Source organism: Apostichopus japonicus, chromosome 18, assembly GCF_037975245.1.
Source record: "Apostichopus japonicus isolate 1M-3 chromosome 18, ASM3797524v1, whole genome shotgun sequence".
NCBI lineage: Eukaryota > Metazoa > Echinodermata > Holothuroidea > Aspidochirotida > Stichopodidae > Apostichopus > Apostichopus japonicus.
In genome coordinates this window covers 17,857,712-17,882,809 of record NC_092578.1, presented here as the reverse complement: position 1 = coordinate 17,882,809, position 25,098 = coordinate 17,857,712, and the positions used below count along the sequence as shown (strand labels likewise).

The following is a 25,098-nucleotide window of genomic DNA, read 5'->3' as shown; positions in this document are numbered from 1 at the left end:
CGGCGGAAGCACTTTTAATCTGGGGGGGGGGGGGGGGCACCGACATCAAAGGGCACTTTGCAGAAATTCGATTGGACTGATGCAGCCTTATATTTAGTACCCTTGATAACTCTTATTGTATTAACTTATTTGCGTATACACATCACTCCATCAACGTCCCGCCCCCCCCCCCCCTCAAGGAAAATATGCATACTAGCACTGCAATATCCAATGTGCAAATTGGGAAACAAGGAACAAGTTTTCTTTTGAGACAAAATGAGGTGAAATCATGCTAGTTGCTAATGTAGGAATCTTCCGAATTAGAGTTTATTTCTTGTTAATATCTTAACCAATTTTTTTCCATTCGAAATAAGCTTTGAGTTTGACCCACAGAAATTCATTAAAAGTCAGGGGCGTAGCCAGGATTTGCAAAGTTGTATGCACGACTATCTGAGCGGAGCGCCACCATCGGTTGGCGCGGAGCGTGCAAGAAAATTTTTGGTTTTACAAACCCCTCAGATGGCCGGAAACGGCCCTTCCCGAGTGTTCATTCTGGTTCCCTGGCCTCTTGCTAACTTGAGACACCTCAATTTTTATGTAGAAAAAGGGCACATTTTTAACCTGAGGAAAAGTGGGGGGGGCACGTGCCCCCTGTGCCCCCCCGGTTCCGCCGCCCTTGTTAGTAACCTATGTAACTGAATTATACAAACAAATCTTAGGCCTATTGCTTGAAACGTGATGCACCCATTGTAAAGTGTAGATCAGTGGATGCACCCGATTGCACGGAGTGGTATCTTAAGTTGCTATGGTAACAGGTTACTCGCTTGATATTAAATTTTCATTGACATGTTTCCATCGTTTGGTCTACCTAGGCCTAGTCCATAAATGATTTTTAGCATATATAATGGTAAAAAATAATTTTAATGTAAGGAAAGATCGCAGAATTAAAACATCCAAACGAAATAGCAGTTTTTATCCTAATAACGATTCAACTTGTTTCTTCGTTTTCGCGGAACTACACCTAACGTTAAATCAACCAGTGTGCCTTACCAGTGAATTTGTACTTGAACTTCGAAGGCACCTGTTCCTAATAGTAACAAAGTAATATCTGATCATTGGATTGATATAAGTATGAGTGAACCAGACATTCTGAAATTTGGACCAGGCTCAGCAGAGGCAGTAGATGCCTACTTGAATTATCGACGGTTTGTTAGCGGTTTCTTGCATTTCGATTAAAGTGTCTTTGGCCTAACGTTAACGTTATGGCCTAGCCTAGGCAATATGCGTCTAAAAAGTAACACATAACTTATTTACACTGTTATGTAGGACTGGTTTAGACCTAGATGCTAAGTTAGTTTTTGCTTTACTAAGCATATCCTAGGTCCAAGTAAGGTAGTTCAACAGGCAACTATATGCCTTCAGTATAGTCAGTATTGTGAAGTTCGGAACACTGCGAAGTTCGGACACCTGTTCAATAACAAGTCTTTCGTTCAGTACAATACACAACTAGGCCTAGGGCCTATAAAAGATATAAGTGTATCTGAACACAGTGCGCTATATAACTGTTTAGATAGGATGCATAAATACAAGTCCTTTTTTCTGTGGCTTGATGAGCCTCTAACTAAGTTCATGGATTGTGATAGGGTGAAGTAGCAAGCATGCCATGCAATCATGCATTTTCACCCAACATTTGGGAAAATAGCCACAACCTTAGATATATCTCAGGGGTAGCCTAACAAGTTAAGTATCAGAACATTGTGGGACAGTTAATACAAAATGCAGTTTTTACCACATGTGGCTAGTCAATGGTCAAGGGAGCCTGGCAGTAGCATGTCTGCTCGTCTGTATGGCTGCCCAACTAGCTATATTAGAGGCATGCTTTTATGTTGATATTCTTTATTCACTTCACGATCATGGTAGCTGAGCAGTTGATATAAAGAGACACGGCCGAAAAAATCTTTAGCAAAGACAAAAGTTAGATTCATTTAAATGCAGTTGACACAGGTCTGAAAGAAGTTTTTTTTTTTTTAAATTTTAATAATAATATCACAGGATTGTTGGAGACGATGACAATGGACAATTATTCACTCCTGAAGAATATGAAAACTACAAGAAAAAGGTCTTACCAGCCAGACTGAAGAATAGACTCTTTGTTTCATGGACTTCTCCAAATGGAATGGATTGCAAGCTTGTTGGGCCAGAGACATTATGCTTTTGTCAGCACAGGTGAGAAAATGATGGATGGATGTGATTGACCATCAGCTGTCGACATAGGCGTAGGAAGCGGGGGACTGGGGGGGGGGTCTACAGCCCCCTAACAAAATAAATTTGTGAAAATTTGGGCAATATGCTGAGAATTTTTTGGGCACCTACTGAAAGAAAAATAAATTGCAATGTGTTTTCAATGGTTTAACTTATATGATTATTACCATTATTATTGTAAAAAATTTCCCCCAAAATTCTATCCAATATGGAAGGGTAATAATACACGGCAAATGATTGTATGTTATTGGCATGCGATGTAATAACCGATGCATGCCTATATGATGTACATAAATATGTTGAACTTCTTTTTTATATTGTCATCTTCAGTTAACTATTAAAATTGCATGAAAGTTCCAAACAGTCCTCACCCAATAGTGAACTATATATATATTTTGTTCTTCAAGTTTGAAAAGGTCTTTTTGGGAAAAAAAAAAGATCCAGAATATTTAGCTTTCAAAGGTTACATTTTGTTCCAGTTTTTTGGAATTGATAAATAGAAGTATTTATCCAATTGTAGGCCTAGAACGACAGTCTCTATATGTATAGTTATCAGCATGATCAATTTTTAAATATTTTATAGCCTTACGATGCACACCATGTTAATCATGGCCAAACCAACACTTGTCTTCAATCTCTTCTTGGGCACTAGTTCGTACTCTGAAGTAATCCCACGTTATGATCTAAACTCTACTTTCTTGCCAAAATTACAACCGATTTGTAGAGATCTAATGCAAAGTTCAATAAATAATGCAAGTCAGTCATTAATGTCATCAAGCCATTAGCATTTCCTCAATGAAGCCTCCTTAAAAGGATATACAGTTGATGTTGATGTATGTAGTGGTCTTCTTGCCCAAACTGTGGATGGTTTAGTCATTATCTTGGCATTGTACTGTTATATAACCCACTTTTGATATTATTATCAACTCTTTGTCAAAGGAAAGCTGACTTTTTAGCATTTTACTAAATATTAAGTTTCTTCAAGTACTTAGCTTAGTTGAGCCACAAAACATCGAAAAACATTCATCGAAAAATCTTTTGTTCATTCATCAAAAATCTTTTGTTTAGTCTTGGAGCTACCACAACTTGATAAATACCTTTTCCTAAATTAAGTTATACTACTATCAGACACTTCTTTATCAGCACACGTACATTACAACATTGCTGCCCATTCCTACCATTAAGATACATATGGTCATATGTCTCATGCTTGAATGTTTTCCGGGACTGTTTGGGTTTACAGTGGTAATGCACCCTCGGGTTTGTTCGTTCTGGTGTGGTGGTGAAGGAGGCGGTGGAGCTTTGCAATTATTGCAGATCAGCAATTTGTTCTCAGTACTGCTTGATAGTTTCTTGATGGCTGATTTATTTCAATTTTTGTTAACAATTTTTTTTATGAAAAAGTGCTGAGTTTCATGTCATTTCGAAATGCTTTCTTTCATTCTAATAATGTATTATTTTTTTTATTATATATATATAAATTTATATTTGTGTGTGTGCAGATACAAGCAACACAAGACAGACTTTCAAGTTTTGCCAACGGTGAGACCAATCGATCTGCCATGTAAATTGAAAAAGTGCCGTTGCTCGACCTTTCAGTACGTGCCGATGAATGGCAGCCAGTCTGTGAGGTGCAGATGTAAGCACTTTAGTGAAGACCACGACGAGGGTGACGGCCACGCTTGTGTGAAATGTAAGCCATGATAGTTAACTGTTGAAATTAAGTTCCAAGCGGTCCTCACCCAATAGTGAACTATATGATTTTGTGCTTCAAAATGGATAAGGTTTTTTTTTTAAAAAAGTGAAGAATATTAAGCTTTCAGAGGTTACATTTTTTCCAGTTTTTTGGTGTTTTTTTATGTTTCCCTTTTGCCAGTTATGCAACTTCATCACAATCAAAAATAAGTAAGAATTATTCGCTGTTATTGAATTAAAAAAATAAATTTTTAAGAGAGGTTGACTCTCGCGTAAAAGGCTGCATATCAGTTTGAAGAGTTAAAAAAGCAAGGAAAAATAAAACAGCAGAGGTTGACAAGCAGATGAGTATTCAAGAATTTGGACATCTTGAGACCCTGCTCATCGCTGTGAAACTTGCTACTTGTTATCAACACTCAGAATTTGAACATTATTGAACCCTCGATGCTGAAATGACTTAACAGGCCATTAAACAAAATTGTCAGTATACTGTCAGCCAAAAAGTTCTCTTACTTTTATAGAGCAGTGCCTATAGCAGACTATGCCGGTGTTGCTATGCCAGGTAGCATATATTCCTCAACCAGGCCTGATGGATGACGTCAATTAGGGGGGCATGGGGAAGAATGGAATAAAGAATAATTTATTTGTCATTTTCATAAACAGGCAAATGGCATGCCTCAAAATGCTTGCCATATACTGTAATTGTAGACAGGGCTTAGACAGTCTCTCGGTACCCCTGTCACCAGGATAATGAGGGGTGTTAAATTTATAGGATTCTAGGAAAAGTGTTGCAGCATGGAAAAATTGGTCAGATCAAAGTCTCCTTACATCACCCAGGTAAAGGTAAATGTGGTTCATTTCGGAGTCCGTGGAGCTGTCCATGCGGTCAACCAGCCTACCTCCATCAGATGGTTGTCGAAAACAAGGAAGAGCGCCTGGCTAGGGGCCATCCTGTAGGCCAAGATGTCCCCTATGCAGCTATGGGTGGTCTGACAGGGTTTAGCTCACTAGCTGATGCCTATCTCCGTCTAGACGACAGTGGGGTCGGTAAGAATGTTTGCAGTTATAGATTCGGAATGGATTCCGGGGGGGTGGAGGCGGGGGGGGGGGGGTATTGGTGTGTTTACAAGAGCAGTAAACAGTTTTGTCAATCAATAAATTGATATTGTAATGATATTAGTAATTCAAATTCGATACTGAAAAGTGTGTACTGTATGAACCAGATTGAGATGTTTGGATATTAATTGCAAACAAACAATTTGTGTCAAACGCAATCCAAAAACCTCCTCCATTTTCCTATCACAGTGAATTTTTACAAATTGCAATCGATACTATTGCTGTATTTGTCAAAGCAGGCATACAAGACAACTTATTTACTTGTTTATTAAAAGGATATGCCAAAGGCTGACTTCGATCGCTTCACGGCCAAATTTTTGACGTCCGTTTCTCAGAACCACATCCTCACAGCACTCTGTATATGGCGAAAATATGAATTTCCAAATTTGGTTAATATCTTGCAAATAAGGCTACATCAGATGATTTATCATCGTGCGTGACGATGAAGTTGAACTTCAAATTTTAACTCCCATTTCTGTATAAACATTTATTTACCGATGAAAATAATGGTCCCAAAACACAAATTTATTTTTGATGGATAAATTGACAGCCAAGCAAATATTCCAATTTTGTCACGTTTCAAGGAGCAATAACATTTACATTGTTGTGCACCTTAAATAAATATATTATTCTTATTATTATTCAAACACCTGTTGTGATACACTTCCTGGAAAAAGAGGGTCACATTAAATGAACCACATCCAAAGCTAGGGACAAGATATGGAGATGGGGTTTCAACTAACAATCTGGAATATTTTTGTCTCTTCAAGACAAGTGTTACATTGTCTGTGACAGGTAGTACTCCACTCAATTGTCATCCCTTCCCTATCATCTAAAACTGGATAGTGCTATTTTTATGCATAAAATCCCCTGCAAGAGATCTAGGACAACTTTAGAGTCACAATTAACCTCACTTTAAAGTCTGAAACAAAGCAAAGCTTAATGAATGTCAGGACATTTCTGTTCTCTCTGCTCTTGTTATTTTTCTCCTATTGTTCAGGTGTTCTCAAACAGTGAATGTAGTACAGTCATGTTATTTAAACAGCCTAGTTAAGGGTAGAGAGTATTGACAGTACAGGTGCCTAGTCAGTAATAATGATATTATTATTATTATTTTATATACACAGTAGGAGGAGTGTCTCTTCAATCTGAAGCACTGACAAATGTGATAAATGTAAATTTTAAAAATCAAGCGGTTTTGTTTGCAAAATTAAATGTGCTGCCGAGCAGACACGTACCGTAGCAAAACATTCTTTGTGTAACTAATTTGTATAAATTAATTTTTAACGTAGAACCTGTTTCGTTCAGAATGCTGCTCTATAATTTGCACAAACGCTCTTTCAACTTTGCTGTCAGTCTATGTACGAATGGAAAATGAAAAAAAAAACCCAGCTTTATTTGATAGCACCTGTGAACTAATTTATGGGGCAAAGATACATAGACTGTTGAAAGTATTGGATGTAGTGTTTGATAAAAAATTTATATCCTAGTTACATTTATTTGTTTCCAAAACTTATGAGTTTAGGGGGAAGGGGGGAGGTGGGGGAGAACAAGGACAGTTTATAGCCTTTGATTCTATAATACAATATAATTCAGTGACAAAATTCACCAGTGAATTTAGTTGTGTCTACTTGTGTGTTGATGTCAGCTTAATACTTGAACAAGTCTGATTGAAGACAAAATAGGTATCTATTATGAGATAATAAACACAGAGACCGAAATTGCTATTAACCATGGAATCTAGGCTATGGACTAGTCGCAACTTCGTAGATATAAAGTGAAGGCTCAGGTCCTTTTTTGGGACACTTTATTCAAGAGTTATCTTGGAGAAACAAAAATATGTTTATAAGAGAGATGAATGACTTTCTATTTTCATTCAATTTAATTTAACTTTTACTTTCCTTTATGATATTTTCAGGAGCTCCAGACGAATCATTCTTTTCTGGACCTGTGACATCTTCCGACCATCCTTTCCTACGTATGCACGCCGAAGCCGGTGGCCTCTCGGAGGAAGATGCCGTCACAAGCGGACTCGGTGCCGTACGCCTCACAGGAACGGACCGAGACATGGACTACTACGAACAGAGGTACCAAGCCAGGGTAAGGATACGCCTTACAGATTTTACCTGACAGTGGAGAATCCTAAAGGGTACATTTATGGGTACTTGGACGGTGTCGTTCCATTCTTGGCAACCACCTTTCACACCCTCCACTTCCCACGTTCCTACACCTCTTAACACCCTCATACACCAACTGAAAGAGGTGTAGGACAAGTGGTCCTAAGCTGACTTTATTTGTTAAGTTTGAACTCATGGAAAACTCAGCAGCTACCTCACCCACCTTCCCCAACCCCCCCCCCCCCTCCCCAACCCTCTGTCACCCTGCCCTTACTCTTTCCAGCGTAAGTTCTAGTTTACCCAAGTTGGTGGGTGCTCTGGTATATTTTGTTATTTATTCATAAATTCTTGTTCATGAACAGAAAATGATAGGGGAATGGTAGAATAATTTTGTAAACTGTACGGAAAAAGCTGCATCCAATCCTTAGTCTAAACGTTGTGTTGCTTCACTCTTCAGTTATTAAACACGGTGCATCATTTAAAAAAAAAAAAACTTTTTCATAATTTCTCCTTTCTCATGTATCTCTTCAGCTTAAGAAAGAAAGGTTGCAAGCCAGGGCTGGTTCCACTAATTCACAGCAGAGGGAAATCTCAAAGAAGCCATCAAGAAAACTAGGGCCTCCTAAGAGGTGATTATGCTGAAGGTGAGAGGTCAAGAGTTGTACTGGTCAAGAGTTGACAGCATTTTATTTTGCAGTGAAGAAAGAAGGAAATAAATTTATTCTTTCGATAAGAACTGATGAGAGGTCATTATCTTTTACTCTTGTTTTGATGTAAACTTTCTCATGTTATACAGAAGAATTGGGATGGTTGAAGGTTATCAAGACATTTTACAAAGATATTTTGAAGTCATTTTCAATATAGCTGAATGTTTGCATATATGTCATGTTGCATAGCAGATTCTTAACCAAGATTTGTGGTTTGATAAAAGTAAGATGTAAGCCTAGTGTGTCATGAACATTTTTCTGTGTTTAAATTTGGTGTCATTGAGAAAATGGTTGCTCTTTAGAAGGTGTAATTCTGGTGTTGTGAATAAACTGATTGCTCATTGATCAGTTGGAAGCTCGTTTTGCAAAATAAAATCTGTCCTTCTGTATAAGGTGTAGGCCACGTGTCAGTGAAGAACACAATTGCTTTCTTTAAGGTGTAAGCTCTTTGTCCGAGTATGGTGTAAGCCTGGTGCCATTGATGAGAAAATACTTGCTTATTCATTGGTATGATAAGATCTCATTGTCATGAAGAATATCGGTGTTGCTGAGTAAGGTGTAAGCCCGGTGTAGGTGAAGAATAAAAATGACTGCTTTGATTTGAGAAGCTGATGGTCATCCAGTGCGGTGTGTATACAATGGTTGCCCTCTGTGTAAGGTGTTCGTCCGGTGTCATGATGGAAACGATTGCTCTCTGCAAGCTGTAAGGTGTACGTCCGGTGTCATGATGGAAACGATTGCTCTCTGCAAGCTGTAAGGTGTACGTCCGGTGTCATGATGGAAACGATTGCTCTCTGCAAGCTGTAAGGTGTTCGTCCGGTGTCATGATGGAAACGATTGCTCTCTGCAAGCTGTAAGGTGTACGTCCGGTGTCATGATGGAAACGATTGCTCTCTGCAAGCTGTAAGGTGTTCGTCCGGTGTCATGATGGAAACGATTGCTCTCTGCAAGCTGTTAGGTGTACGTCCGGTGTCATGATGGAAACGATTGCTCTCTGCAAGCTGTAAGGTGTACGTCCGGTGTCATGATGGAAACGATTGCTCTCTGCAAGCTGTAAGGTGTACGTCCGGTGTCATGATGGAAACGATTGCTCTCTGCAAGCTGTAAGGCTCATTGTGTAAAAAGTAGAAGAATGATTGATTCTCATGCATGGTGTAATCCCACTGTGGCCAAACAAGGAATGACCGAGTGAGAAAAAAGTCAAGTGTCAGAAAGAAACTGATTGTTTGACGTAAGATTTTAGTCAATTTTCAGCACTACCCTGAGTACAGTGTAATGTCGCTGAAGCTCTTGGTTTGAGGTTAGTCTATGCATGGCTTGTAAATAAAATGATTGTTCGTAGTATGGTGTTAGCCTGGTGCCAATGAAGAGAAATGGTTGCTCTGTTTAAGGAGTAAACCTATGTTGTTGTAGTGTTTCTAGCGGGGGGGGGGGGGGGGGGGAGCGGTTTCTCGCTATATGGTAACTCCACCTGTTTGACATTGAATCTGTTATTCCATATGAACAAAGAAAAAGAACAAGAACGTTGCCAAATTTCAACTCATTAATAAATTCAGTTGAAGTATTATTAATTTATCATTGACTAACTTTGATTGAATTGAGTTAATTTTCCACAGTAACCACAAATCATTAGACCACATCTAGTGTCAGGTATAGTTAATCAATACCAGGCAAATTATTAACGCATATTGCTGTTCCCTTTAAAGAGTGACTTTAGACAGAATTTTTATCCTGGATACGTCATAGTCCAAGAAGATAAAAAAAACTTGGGTCCAAGTAATTGGTTCCTATACTGTATTCAAGATATTTATAGTTAGAAAGGAAAGCAAAATCTATGTGATAATACTCCTTTAAGGCTAAATTGATGATGTTGATGAAGGCCTTAATATTAATATTTAATCCATTGTTTTATATTGTCCTTTTATACCTGAATCACAACTAGTTCATTTTTACTTTATAAACTACATAGTACTGGCTGGTTGGTCCAGGGTAGGCCTTTGGAGCTTAGTCTGGATTGTGTTGAAAGAGGGGGGGGGGGGGGGTGGGTGGAATAAATTGAAAACTCAAAACATCTGCTTTATTGATAGAAACTGACATTAGTCATAACTTACCTCAAAGCATTGATTGGAAAAATAGAAAAGTCGATTACCATTAGCAGCTAATCAAACGGTTTGTTTACAAAACGGTTCATGTATTCATTTTTATCATTTTATCAAATACTATATGTGCTACTGATTTATATTGTGACTGGCTTACGTGATAAGTTTGGTTGACATTCTGGGTACTTAATTATAGATCCATGGCATTGTTATTGATTTTCTCAGAAATTTTACTAGGATCGTGCACATTGTGAAAAGGGAAGAAGGATTAGTCAGTGACAATAAGGGGTTAATCAACGGTCTAGCGTGCGTTACTCACAGGATTAATGCACGATCGGGGGATAATGCAAGCGATGCATGAGGGCGGAGCCCGAGTGCATCCAGCGATAGCATTAACACCCGGAGTGCATTAATCATGTGAGTAACGCACGCTAGACTGTTGATTAACCCTGTTCATTCATACACTACCATTTGTGTAGGGGAAAAATCATAAAACAACATTTTTGGTTACATATAACCACAGATTTATTAAAGTGATGCCCCGTAATTTTACCGTGCGTTACTCACAGGATTAACCACGGTCAGCTGACCTGAATGGACCAATAGGATTTAGGAATCTTTACTAAGTATGAATGAACTTGTGATATCTGTGGTAGGGATTTTCCTCGCTATCTCTCTCTCTTATTTATTTTCGTCAAAAGTATTTGTCCAATCACTATGTCGTTTATTGTGTCATATCTCGGTCAAAAATTTTTGTTAAAAAAAACTTGTATGTATGCAAAAATTTCAATCTAAAGTTTGAATACTTTGTTTAAATAGTATAATTATTTGATTATATCTCGACTAGTGCTCCAATGGAAATATTCTGAAAAGGAAATCATAAGGGAAGAAAAAAGTACATCTTACACATTACATTTTGTCAGAAATATTCCTTCTTCACAGAGATAACAAATGTTTTAAAGTGAGAGCATTTCATGTTGTGCATTTCTTTTGTGTCATGCACTTGTTGTCGTATTCTGACTGGGGGTTTGGGGAGGAGGTACTGCCTGAATTGGAAGCAAATTATCACTGAATGAAAGTCACTTTGCCAAAGAAACAGAATCATTCAAAACATGCGTGGAAAGCAGAAAATGACATTACTGGACATTGGCAAATGTGTCATAAAGTCATATGTCATGTCAGTCCTGTTTCCATATAATGAGATACAAGCATACGCTAAAAGTAACATTATTGAATCATCTTCATTCCCACCACATAATGATAAAACTCAAGACTATTTTATTGGACCGCCGTTTGGGACAAAATTAAGAAGAAAAAAAGGTTATTTATGCCTGTAAAGTTATGATACTCTGAGGAGTTTTTTAAGTATTATCCTTTAACATTGAGTTGGGGTCGATGATACTTTTCACAATTCGCAAATTTTGTTTAAAGATTTCAAACTAAATTTGATACATAAAATTATAGCCATTCCACTATTATTGATATTTAATTCATGCCTTAGCCGCTTAGCTAGCTTAAAATTGTGGAATGGGTATCAAATTTGTCACAGCAATTGGAGTTGGATCAGGAAAAATATGGAGTGTACCCTCAGCGAAGGTGGGGAGAACTTGCCCCCCCCCCCTCCTACCACCCACCCACCCAACCAACCTTATCCAAAGTCTCTCTTTTTCCAACTCATATGATGATATTATAGAGGAAACAAGCAAGATTTTCTATAGCAATTTGAACTTTTCTCCATATCAGTGAAGTATCCATGACCTTAATCCCCCCAACCCCCCCCCCCCACCAAAGAAAAAACAACACATTTTCTTGTGTATTTATTTCAAAATTCTGTCAAGAATAATTTTCATTTTATACCAATAAGACAACGAACCAGTGGCGTAGCCAACATTCTATTGTAAGGGGGCAAGGTTTTTCTTATTAAGGGGGGCAACCCTGTGATGGTTGATGGTAGGAATTACCAAGAAATATTACAAATACACCACCAATGGTTCACTGGAACATGACACACTTTCACTGAATTTACCTCTATTGCCGAGACAGTCGTTGTGGTGTCTGCATAAAATTATCGGCGCTTATTGCTTCTGTAGGACGATATTGATCAACAGTCTCCGTATGTGGGTGTGATGAAGGCCCAAAATGTGTAATATCTCGGTCTGATTACCAAGTTCTGACCTGATATGAAGTATGAACATGAGCCCTGAGGTATAAATACTTGTGATTAGAACTTGAATAAATGTAAAAAAGAAGCATTTTGAATACATCACTGGATTTCATTTGGGGGGGGGGGGGGCAAGACTAATACAAAGCAATTTGGGGGGCATTTCCCCCTGCCCCCCCCCTCTGGCTATGCCACTGCAACAAACAATTATCACAGTTTATTATTCTATTCATCAGTATCAAAACAAAGAAAGCAAAGAAGACAATAGGGAAGGGGTTTTTTTTTTTCTTCTCTAAACCAATGTTTGCAATGTTCTCACTGTAAGAAATATAAATACAATTTATAACGGATTTTCCTCCAGTCAGTTATTTATATATTATAATTTAAATTACAATAAAGAGGCTCTCTATATTTGTTTAATTCTAAAAGACCTGCGATAATATGGTTGTGAAATTTCAAATTAAAATCCCTTCAAACCCCCCCCCCCCCCCCCTCACTCACTCACACCCCAACCCATCTCCATCCCCTCGGCGTCCCGAAAATAATTCCCGATACATGGCCATCATACTTCACCAAATGTATCTCTTCTTTAATTCTTCTTGTTCCGTTTGAAACATTGGTGAGTAAACGCCCCCCCCCCCCCCCTCAAATCGATTAATCCCTGAATAGCGCCTACTTCCGTTAAAGAGGGCGCTCATCTATTACAGGCCATTACAGGAATCTTGGTTTTATCTTCATCTCCGTGTAAATCATAGAGTTCCTTTCGCCACCCCATGTCTGCCACATGATACCCTTGGCGAATTCGAATGGCGGGCGAAGATAAGGAGCATTGAGGTTCGATGTGTGGCAGCTCGAGAACCACCAGGCGCTTTTGTAATCAAGGGCGCAGTTACCCGTGGTCCACATATCGTTGTCCCGGTCCCAAGTAGAGAACCCAAGACCGTTGTGGACCATCAGACTGTCACCTGTTAGATAAAAGAAATGAAATTACGAGTGTGTGTTTTTTTTTAAGAAGTGATTTACATTCGTTCCTCTTCCCCGCCCCTCCATAGCCCTTCACCCCTCTTTACGTTTTTGTCGGTTATGTGCTTTTGTACTCTTGAAAGGAAATCGCGATATTGCACCGAGACACATCGTCTTCACGTTGTACGTACATGTGAGGAAAAAAGGTGAGGACAGGTGAATTTTGAAGAGTTCTCTTGGATAAGATTTCGTCAAGCACCACTTTAGTTCTCGCATCCAGGCGCGGCGGAACGGGAAAATTATTGGGGGGGGGGGGGGGCTAATGTGTGGAGACTTACTAAGCGGAGCGTCACCATGCATCGGTTGGCGCGGAGCGTACAAGAAAATTTTGGGTTTTTCAAACCCCCAGATGACCGGAAACGGCACTACCCGAGTGTTTTATGCTGCGAATACCTAGCCCTAAAATATGGGTCTCAAGCCTGCAATTTCTCAGATTGCACGTAAAAGTCTGTAAAAACATTGTAATTTGTATATTCGATGGTGTTTTAAGAGAGTAGCTATTACTCGTAGTGTACTCGCAAAGACGTTTTTGAGTGTAGTAAGGGGATGTTGGAGAACTGGCTGAAATGAGGCAAGTCATTGGCCTAAGACGAAGTTGTGTTGCGCTTACCGGTACTCACACTCATTGCTTCCACTTTTCACGGAGCGTGAAGACGCAGTTGGGGTGACAATGTGGTGTATAGCCAGCGGACGGACCGAGGGTCCCCCCAGCATGTACTAAAATTATAACACCTGTATAGTATACGTGTGCATTGGACAGATCGACAAGTATGCATTGAAAAATAGGCAGATGCACGTTTCGGAGCCTTGGTAAATATTATAAATTGGTCATAATTACCTGCGTTGCTTGATGGTTCATACTCGGAGATAGCCAGTGTATAGTTCTGAGCCTCCGATCCAACGAAGAACTTATAGTATTCAGCCTTGCCTTGTTGTAAGTCGGTTGGCAGGTACATGTTAACAAATAGATGGTATTCGTCTTGCATTGTCAATGCGTGGATAATATCTAGACCTAACCAGTGCTCGCCGTGCAGGCTACCAAAGCCATTCTTGTACTCCTCCCAACCCCGGAAAAAGTCGAGACGGCCGTCCATTCTGCGTTGAATCACCTGTTGATGGAATTAAATTAAAACAATATATGAAAACAAATTCCCATTTGCGAACATGGTAACTTAGTAAATATGTGTAACATACCAACTTTGAAGGAAACTTAGTGGAGATGAGTGGGGCGGGTGGGTGGGTTGGTGGGTGGGTGGGTGGGTGGGGATATGGTAGGGAGTGGAAGGGGTGGGGATTGTAGGGAGTGGAAGGGGTGGGGATTGTGGGAACTGTTCGAACTGATCTCCTTCATAGTTCAGTACACTATTTATCTAAGGTAGGTGTTACCAAAGTCCAAATACAGAACTCTACCATCGACCCATGGGGGTGAGTGCATAATGAAAGGATGAAGGGAAGGGTGGTAGTAGGGGTTTGGTGAGGTGGAGGTCGAACCGTTATATTTCACAAGGCCTTTACCGAACATTACATTACTTATTTCATTACTATGATGTATACATTACAAGGCTCAATGCAGGCTTAGTACTTACAGCCCAACCGCCGCCATCGGCCCCTTGGTCACAGTATACCATCACGGGTTTACATTCTCCAACCTTGAGAGGGTATATGACGTAAACACCATCCAACCCTCCGCCAATTATAAGTGCCTGACGGCAGTCACGTGCTAGTGGATTTACAGCTGAAGTGTAAAAAAATTATTTGGAATTAGAGTTTGTATGTAAGTTAGGGTCTAAATGCATACATTGGGGGGGGGGGGGGGGTGTGCGTGTGTACGTGTGTGTCCTTTTTTGTACTTGAAGGTGACATCAATACCAGAGGCGTATCCAGGATTTTCTGACCCGGGGGCGCGAATTACTATCTAAGCGGAGCGCCACAATCGGTTGGCGCGCAGCGTACAAGAAAATTCTGGTTTTGATACCCCCCAGATCACCGGCACTTCTCGGGCTTGAAAATGACCAACCAGATGTACAATTTTTGCCTGAGAACCAAGTATTTCCCAATTTTTCCATCCATAACCTTTTTGAAGATTGTCACCAGTCACAAATCATGTTCGACCTCATCGCATGTCCTGTGGATCATTGCTTTTGTAGGTGATTCTACGTCGCGGCCCATAATACCAGTCAGCCCCACTTTTCAAGGTTTTCTCCATCTACATAAGACATTTCGTTCGTTGTATACATTAGCATTCCGCGGTATACTGCACAACTTACACGGACCGTATGGTACACAATGGCATGCGATGTAATAACTGATGCTGGCTTATGTGATATTGACATTTACATGTTGAACGCGCGCCGAGCGCGCGAAAATTTTTGGTTATTTTTTCGGGCAAGTCGTTACAGCCCCCAAATTGGGCTCCTACGCCAATGAGTTCACACATAGAAAGTTTTGAGGCTGTTCATCCTGGAACGCCATTTTCATGCTCATAGATATGATGTGATATCTGCTGTTTGCTTTACAAACTCAAACAGGCGCATAGCGAGGAAGTTGCCAAGGGAGGGGCGAAGCCTGTAGGCAAACTATCTAAGCGTAGCGCCACCATGAGTTGGCGCGAAGCGTACAAGAAAATTTTAGCCGAAAATGCCTCCCAGATCGCTGGAAATGGCACTACCCAGTACCATTTGTTGGCGCGAACGTACAAGCAAATTTTGGCCGAAAGTGCCTCCCAGATCGCTGGAAATGACACTTTTCAGGCCTTGTTAGTTGCATCTAAGCATTTTCTATTTTGAAATTACTAGCGATATCACAAAAAATATGCTCAGGGGGGAGGTCGCCCCCTCCCGAAATGCGTCATGTTCCCCGACGACACGGTCGAGTTCGAGACCAGCCACAGTTGGTTTCATAGCAGGTTTCATATACACACACACACGCGTTATGATAGACCATATATAGTATATATATAGATACATTAGTGAGACAGGAAAAATGGAAACGTCAAAATGGAGTTGACGGTGTAAGGGGTAGGGTGAGGCGCACGCCCCTTCCGAGATCCTTGATCAGTCACTGGCTACCCTGTGTATATAATAGGGATCAGCGCTGTAATGATGTCACTGTTCCTCTTTCTCTTCCCGGTGTCTTGGCGTTTTTCTTTTACTCCCTCCTTTTCTCCTTCTTCTCTTTCTTCTTTCTTTTTCCCTTCCTTCCTCTCCTCCTCCTCTTTTTTCCCCCTCTTTTTTCCCTTTTTTCTTCTCCTCTTTTCTCTCCTCTTTTCTTACCCGGGGGGGGGTGCGCGCCCCCAACGCCCCCCCTGGATACGCGCCTGAATACGGTGTGTTATTAGCCACTTCACTATATTTCCTATAGAGCGAATTCAATGTTTCATCAAAATTTGAAATTCTTGTACATTTTACTATTACAAAGGGACATTGTTCATAGTTTTAGAGCTAACATACCATAATATTGAAAGTAAGATTGGAATCTGTTTAATATCAACATCCTTAGAATATACAATCTCAAATTGGAGCGGGATCGGCATAGCAGATAATTCGGGACAACCTCAACTCTGGTTCAGAGGCGTCAAAGAAACCATCTTCATGAGGTGCCGAAACGACCGATTTCCCTGTTTCTTATTAATTATCTACTTGAGCTTGGAGTTATTTGTATAAGGGCAGAAACTCCATCAGATTTTTTTTTTTTTTAATTAATTTAAAAAAAAATAGGAATACCGAACTTTTGCCGATCAGTGCACAACAACATCAATTTTGATTATGCAAATTGTATATACTATGTGACATGATTATCATGTTGATACGTCATCATCACATTAATGATAAACATACTTTTGCTGTTCATTTTTTTTTCATATCTGTTGTTTTAGTTTACGATAATTCACCTTTAAAGAATGACAAATGTCTGGCATTTTCTTTAAAACACTATCAATAAATCAATCAATCAATCAGAAGACATTTATATAGCGCCAAAATCAACAAAAGTTGTTCAAAGGCGCTCAAGACAGTTACATGAAATTAATTACAATACACTTCTTGAAAAAGATAACATTTGAGCAGTTTCTTGAAAATATGAATAGTCTGAGCATCCTTGATGTGATTTGGAAGAGTGTTCCACTACAGCGATAATGACGTCAGCTTCTCAAAGACCTAACTTATAAATGTTACCAGTTGGATGCATACATTCCAAAATAGATAGATAGACAGATAGGTAGATAGATGGATGTTACACTAAAGAAATTTGGAGATATATACTATGAAGAAGCTTGCCACATTGATTAATGAGGCTATAAAGTTTAAAGGGAACGTCTCTTAAATCTCATTAAAAAAGGTATTAAAATGTAGCCTGCACTGGAAGTAGCTTTTATTTATCTTATGAAATCTCTAAATTGACCTTTTTTATAAGCGTGAAGAAACCCATTAGACATGACGATTGACTGTTATGATCGTTGCGTAACCACTTTGCAATTTACAGCATCACAACATATGTTACCGTTACGGTATTATCATATTTTGCTTACATATATTAACAACAGCCTAATATGATACATATTGTACTTACGTAGGCCAGCCCTCCGAGTATATTGAGTAAGACAGGGGGTGAAATCCTGGGCTGGAACCTGTCCCGGAGTAGGTGGCCCCAGGAGCGCATTAGAAAAAGAAAACAAAACGTGAAATAAAATGGATGAAACAAAGAAGCCCTCCATCTTGTATGCTGTGTTGCTAATGAGACCCTATACACGAACAAAACACAGAAGGTATAAATCAATAATTTGAAAGAAAGAGGATTTGCAGAATTGAAGAGGGTCGTGTCTTGGACAGAGGAAAATGGTAATTATTTCTGAAATCATTGAGGAAACTTAGTAATTAGTGAGTCAATGTACTCATGACTGCATTTACGTATTTATCGTACACGTCATCACGTGGCCGTTCCCTACGTGATAACACCACGTGATGACGTGTAGATAAATACTGTTGATTCATCATTCAACGGTCGAAGTGTTATACAAAGTAATACTAGGTCATTATCACTGACGATCTATTTTTAAACGAAAATTAATCCGACAGAAAATTAACAGCACGTAAATGAACCCATATAGTCTAAGACATTGAAACGATATAGAAATGATTACGAACTTTGTTTGAGCAAGATCTTTGAGCAGAGTTTCCCTAACTTGGGTGCATGAACCCCCAGGGGGTGAGTGAGTCCATCCCATTGAGTTCGTGAGACGTTTCTGCAAGTCAAAACTAGGGTACCTTTTGTTGAGCTAAAATCTGCTATATCATATCATTTAGTAATGTACAAAAGTCGTATACCTATCGACAAACTCTTTTCGCGTTCCATACGCGTATGTTGCCATAGTACTAAGTACCGTACCGTGCATGTGATAAATAACTAAATTATGAAACAGACACAGGCTGTTATGCGTATTGTAGTATAATAATGACTCAGATCGTGTCTCGAAAAGTTGGGGGATCGTGGACAACTCTGACATCCACAGGGGGTTCTTGGGGAGACCCTGTCTTAGAGCTTATCGGGCGGGAGGTGGAGGGGAGGGGTAGATGAACCTGCTCGTCTCCTTAGAAAACATTCAAAGCTCCTCGAATGGCAACGAGGGAGGGGTGGAGCCAATTATTATTTTCAATCCTTTGAGGTTATCTCTGTTTTTCATACAGCACGTTGCATGTCATGGTTCAGTATACTTATTCAGTAATTTACAATAGCGACCTCTTTATTTAGGAAAACGGTCACGTTAGTTAAACAGGAGAGACGCGATGTCATATCCATTATTCAGTAGGGGATAGTGAAATTATCCACCCCCCACATTCACCCTCACTCTCACCCTCACCATCACCCTCCCCCAGCCGCAACTAAAGTCACAGTTTAACAAAAAAATTATAATAATAGTGGAAGACGTTTTGGTGATATTTTGGTCGTTTTAGCCTCAGGTCTTGTACATGAAAAACTACTCAAACTCATGGAATTCTATTGGCAACACTTTTATTTTAAATCAAATGAAATCATGTGTCACTGTCTAATAATATTGTACTTGTTATGAAATATAATAATCCACTCATAGTGTGTCTCAGCTTAGACAAATCGTCACCTTACCTCGTGTACGCGTTTCCTTACGGTAACACTGCATAAAGGTGATTATGAGCACCGTATAATCTCAAACAGCCTTTTTTTTTACTGACTTATATATTTATAGCCCTTTATTCTTTTATTCTAAAAAAACATATCTGTTTTGTAATGTGTATGTGATTAATACTCAAAACTCAGGGAATTGCATTGGCACCACTTTAAATTTTAAAAGCCAGATTGGTTCCCCTACCCCACCCCCACCCCCATCTTTTCATTTTTGTTTTGAGCCGTCATTTTTCAACTTTAACAACTATGAAATTAACAGTACATGATCCTGAGTCCCATACTTCCCAGGGTCCTCGGCAGTATATCAAAGGCCCCGTTGTTGAATCCCCTTGACCCCCTCCCCTCCCCTCCCTCCTCCGCTTGCAGCATGGGCATACAGGAAGGAAGACAATGCGTGCCACCATATTGGCGTCGTTTGTATAGTTATAGGCAGAACAGAATGTTTTATCGAGGTTATGGACAGTCGGGCGAGGCAGGTGGCTTTCTGTCGGCTTTTTAAGGAGTATTAATGTTGAGATTATCATTCTCACTCCCTCGATTTGTTTCAACATGACATTCATTATATCACATAATTATTCTAGTCGAGTACAAAGAAGGGGGGGGGGTGTACCATACGTTGGTATAGAAATAGGGCGACAGGGGGGCGTTGGAATAGCGTGGGGAGGGGAGGGGGAGCTATTCTCAAAATCCAACTCTACTTTAACTTTCCTAGAGATTTATGAATAGCAGAAGCAGCAGTTTATCTTGCAAGAAACCGCATGAACATGTTTGTTACAGGACTCTTAGCAATTTAATAGTTACTAATCCAACGTCTTATGATTTTTTTTTAAGTGCATATATATATATATATATATATATATATATATATATATATATATATATATATATATATATATATATACATACATACATATATATATATATATATATATATATATATATATATATATATATATATAGGAATAACGGAAAAACTGTTAAACAACTATGCTGCATTTAGAGAAAGGCTGAATCTCGAGTGAGATATACAATAATTAAATTAGGTAAGTGATTGGAAGTAAAACAGCCAATGTTTGGTTTTTGCAGAGCTTTCGAGCAAAACTAGCTCTTCTTCAGTGATCACAAGGAGTAGCAGGATCTGAAACTATTATATATATATATATATATATATATATATATATATATATATATATATATATATATATAATGAGTTGTCTGATGATCGCTCAACGCGTGAAACTCTGAGTAACAACTACTAGTGTTCCACTAGTCTCATCTAAACTATCTGTCCACCGCCACTGTCCACTGCGCCAAGATAGACGCCACCCAACCAAATGAAGAGTCATCCTATGTTTTTATACGATATTTATAAATGGTATTGTACGGTAACGCTGGTCCGATGGAAACGAAAAAAAAATAACTGGATACACAAACACAATGTCGAGAGTTCAGAACATAGATTTATTTGTCGATAAAACTTAAACAACAAACCGAGGACAACCACTAGATCAACAGAATCCAGGGCATTAATTGACGATCCGATCCGCTTAGAGAGCAACATAACACTACTTGACCAGAGTTCTATCGAATCATACCGAGCAGCCACCAAACATAAGTGATATTACTATGCAAATCAGATAATGAATATTCACAATCAAATTGATAACACGCTGGTACGTATCTTACTGCAGAAGCTGTACAAAGACCTGTTATTACAATATTTATAACATAACATCGAGGAAAAAAATCCTCGTCCCATCGTCCTACCAGTGTTTATCTAGGCTTATCTTATCCAGGATTATCTTTTACACCCCCCGTCAAAACACCCCGCCCCCCATACATCCGACCACTTGATGTTAAACAAAGATAGAAAAGATTAACAGGGAAAAACGTGACCTAGAAACAAAAATTCCGTCGGTTTTGTTTAAATTTCTATTGGATTAACGGTTTATGCGCCATACGTCGTGTCAGGCCCATGGGTCGCCGAAAAGGTAAGATAACACATCAGTGTAATATGCATCGTTTTTCGTTTTTTCAGGATTTATTAACGATACCGGTCTGCTGAATGTCGACATAGCCTATATGGTTTCAATGAAACACTGTCATGCTATAACGTAACTGCATATAGTATATATGTGTGAGCATGCGCATTCATTATACTCAATCCTATACATGAACCTACTAGCACACAGTGCCTCATATGCATAAACATATCAAATAAAAGCCAAAGCCATATTATTTAGCTATAATTATGTTCCATTGCAAAGTTCAATTTTTTACTAGGACGTAGGCTTCTTTATATTTCACAACATTGTTTCATGCTTGGAAACGTTATCGCATTAAAAATAATCATATCTGTATTTTACATGTTATATATCTTCCTTGTTTGTTTTTTTGTTTGTTGAATAACTTGTTAACTTTTTGTGGTCATAGTAAATAATGTCAGAGAGTTACATATTATCGGAGAGAATATTTCAACTTTGCGGGGTGTTTCTTTATACAAAAACTTATTCTTTGATTTAAGGTATCTGTGGTGCCCTTCGTTTGATCTTCATTACAGTGGAGTATAACGAATATTCCAATCCCTTCCATGTGGACCAAATAATCCCTTCACCGAAAGGAGCGCCGGTTGCGAGGAAATACTTTCCATTGAGATTACACTTATGGCAGCTACGGAACCACCAGCCACCACCGTAAGCCTCGGCACAGTTTCTGGCCCAAAGGTCGTTATCACGGTCCCAGGTAGAGAAAGGGCTGCCGTTGTGACCAGAGAAAGAATCACCGACTAGAAAAGAAAAAAAAAGATAAAAAGAACATTTCTGGTAAAGTTTTGCGCCGGTTGAATCATTGAAGCCGCCCCCTGCCCCTGACCCACTTATAAACCCTGATCATAGGACTGTATCCTCCTCCTCCACCCCCTGCTTGGAGGGAGGGGCGGTTGGAGGATATTATGTGTTATACCATGATGGTTCTGTTAGATCTTTTCATCCTTCTCATTAACGGAGAAAGAAAAAAACCCCAACCATTGTATTTGGCCGACTCCATATGACAGAAATGTTTTCGGTTGAGGATATCTCTAATTAATTAATAAGTTTAGAAAACAATGTGACTTCGTTTGGAGGATATGGCAATCATGAGGCCTATTATCTGAGCTGTATCAGTTCCATACGGTTGTGAAACACTTATGGTTTATTTTTGTATTTTTAGCAAAGTCGTAATTCCATGCTGACAGTAAATGGTTACTGAAATCCGATTGCCAATTTTTAAATGTTAAGATGTTAAGATAATGATTAAAAATGTCCGATAAACATAAACATAATTGTTTTTCACTTCTATCCAAAGACAAAGAAAAGAGTAAATATGTAAATAATAATAAAAGGCAAAAAAAAAAAACACTGAATAAAAAAAAATGCAATTCAAGCATTGGTAATCGTATTTTAAACTTGTTCAAGTCAAAACTCTCTATAGTTTGTTAAGTAACGCCAACCACCGTGACTACTCCAAAATAGAAAGAAAGAAACCAGATTTGTATATGTTATTAAAACTAAGAAAATATATATATATATATATATATATATATATATATATATATATATATATATATATATATATATATATATATATATATATATCTTTAGTAGGAACGATACTTACCAGAACCACTTTCGAATGGACCTAGCCCCAATGTGTAGTTCGTGGCCTCGTCACTAATACCAAAAGGAAAATATGAGGCTTTCTCAAGAGTGTAATGGAAGTCCTCTAACGTGATCATTAATTCGTAGTTACCCTGCATGGTAATTCTGTGAATCATGTCGTTGCCAAGCCAATGTTCGCCGTGAAGATAACCGAATCCGTTTTTGTATTCATCCCAAGTCCTGTGAAAATCTTCCTTGCCAAATTTTCGTCTTTGAAGCACCTTCAAAAGTATAGATGAAAAAATATAAGGACATCGTTACAATAGCGTATCCGTTGGTTCCTTTTAAATGGATGTGGGGACAGAAGGGGAACACGGGTGGGGAGGGGGGGGGTTGTTCGACAGATATCGAAATAACTATATGCAAAAAAAAAGGTGCGTAAGAAAATATTGCTAAAAAAAATAAGGAATTCACGCGCGCGAAATATCTGTACATAATGTATACTTGTGAGTTACGATCAAACTTAAAATTTGCATTCCATTTTAGTGAAAAGAAAAACCGATGAGGAAGGGGAAGGGGGGGTCTAGTTTACATTAATTGACAGGAACCCTAAGGACTTAAAATGTCCGCAATTCCCAAATAGCGCAGGTTGTTTCCAATTTTTTAGCGGGCCGGTTTGAACTCTTCTGCGGGCCCCGAAATGGGACATTCTGTGTGAGAAGCCCTGATTTTACAGACTCACCGTCCAACCACCGCCATCTGCGGTTTGATCACAGTAAACTGGGGTGGGTGTGCAATCATTACCGGCTCCATCCGGGAAGATCATATAAACGCCATCTCTTCCACCTCCCAAATCACGAACTTGATCGCAATCACGTGGGAGGAACACCGGAGCTTAATAAAAAAAAATGATATTATTTACTTACTTATTTTGGTATAAATAAATATATTTTTAAGAATATGAGTAATACATTGTTAGTTATATTGCATAGCGTGAGGGAAGAAATTAAAGAAAATAACAACAACAAACAATGAAGGTTTTATTGAAAAGGAATTTTAAGGACAATCTTATATATATATATATATATATATATATATATATATATATATATATATATATATATATATATATATATATATATATATATATATATATATATATATATATATATATATATATATATACTTCAAGATAATTAGAAATATAGCACGACTTGCACTACGTTGAAGCAGATTTTGTAAAGTTCCGTTGTAATACTCCTGTATTTAATTGTACTTTAAATCAATCGTTTAAAATGTATTTATAATATTTATTAAAATTTAATAAGTATTCTTTTAACACAAACAAAAAGCGATAGACTAATTTAAAACTAATGATGACATATTGAAGTGAAAGAAAGGAAAGTTTTGAATATATCACCACGACGCTTTGCCGTGTACTGTAGTAAGTTAATTGTGTTGTGTTTTTTCTTCCTGTATTCAATTATTCCCAAATCGTAAGAACACAAACAAACACATAGACAAAAAGTCGACATGACATCTTTATCGTTGACTTATCCTACATTTGGGCAATGAGGGTAAACCTCATGCCTGCATGCACCCAATTTTTTTAATCTTTTTTTTTTTTTACTAATACCCAAGAAGAGGGGAACCATTCTATCGAATGATAAACTAGTTTTTTTTCTGTGATTTTAAAGTCCTAGACAAACAAAAATTCGATTAAAATTGATACCTGTTCCTGAAAATGACTTGTAGTACTCTTGACATGTATTTTTTGGTTCGTCGATTGGTGGGTTTTTGTTGCCGGTTTGTGGTTTACGGCCGCCGTTAGGTGATACTTGTTGTTGTCCTCTCGAAAGTTGTACAATCGCAATCACTAAAAGGAAAACTGCTGCTCGGATCGCCATCTTTTCTCCACGTAAGTTCGCGTGTAACTTATTATAGACTACTATACTTTAGGCTGCTTGAAATAGCTGCCGAGTGTTCAAGATCCCTTTAAGCTATAGGTAACAGAAGAGAATAACTAACGAACTTTAGTGAACACAAGGGGGGCAAAACTTCCTCTCTCCCTTTTTTAAATTTTTGCCCAGAGATGGGTATAGCACCGAGAAAAGAAAAAAAAAAAACACTTAAAGGGAATAGAAAAGG

General features: G+C 38.6%; 3 protein-coding genes across 3 annotated transcripts; 1 reads left to right on the top strand and 2 right to left on the bottom strand.

Annotated features, from left to right (window-relative positions):
• Positions 1–758: 758 nt before the first annotated feature.
• Positions 759–11,757, top strand: LOC139958979 (protein FAM221A-like). The gene is made up of 6 exons (XM_071956447.1): positions 759–1,184; positions 2,032–2,205; positions 3,744–3,934; positions 4,774–4,983; positions 6,971–7,152; positions 7,701–11,757. The coding sequence occupies exons 1-6, from the start codon at positions 1,111–1,113 to the stop codon at positions 7,800–7,802; spliced, it is 933 nt and encodes a 310-aa protein (XP_071812548.1). The 5' UTR covers positions 759–1,110; the 3' UTR covers positions 7,803–11,757.
• On the bottom strand, positions 9,324–17,966 carry LOC139958981 (fibrinogen C domain-containing protein 1-like). Its single transcript, XM_071956449.1, has 4 exons — positions 17,726–17,966; positions 14,746–14,894; positions 13,998–14,268; positions 9,324–13,101 (listed from the first exon to the last, which is right to left on the bottom strand). The coding sequence occupies exons 1-4, from the start codon at positions 17,868–17,870 to the stop codon at positions 12,848–12,850; spliced, it is 819 nt and encodes a 272-aa protein (XP_071812550.1). The 5' UTR covers positions 17,871–17,966; the 3' UTR covers positions 9,324–12,847.
• Positions 17,967–20,757: 2,791 nt separating this feature from the next.
• LOC139958983 (microfibril-associated glycoprotein 4-like) lies at positions 20,758–25,021 on the bottom strand. Its single transcript, XM_071956451.1, has 4 exons — positions 24,683–25,021; positions 23,693–23,844; positions 22,970–23,231; positions 20,758–22,100 (listed from the first exon to the last, which is right to left on the bottom strand). The coding sequence occupies exons 1-4, from the start codon at positions 24,855–24,857 to the stop codon at positions 21,835–21,837; spliced, it is 855 nt and encodes a 284-aa protein (XP_071812552.1). The 5' UTR covers positions 24,858–25,021; the 3' UTR covers positions 20,758–21,834.
• Between the last annotated feature and the right edge of the window lie 77 nt (positions 25,022–25,098).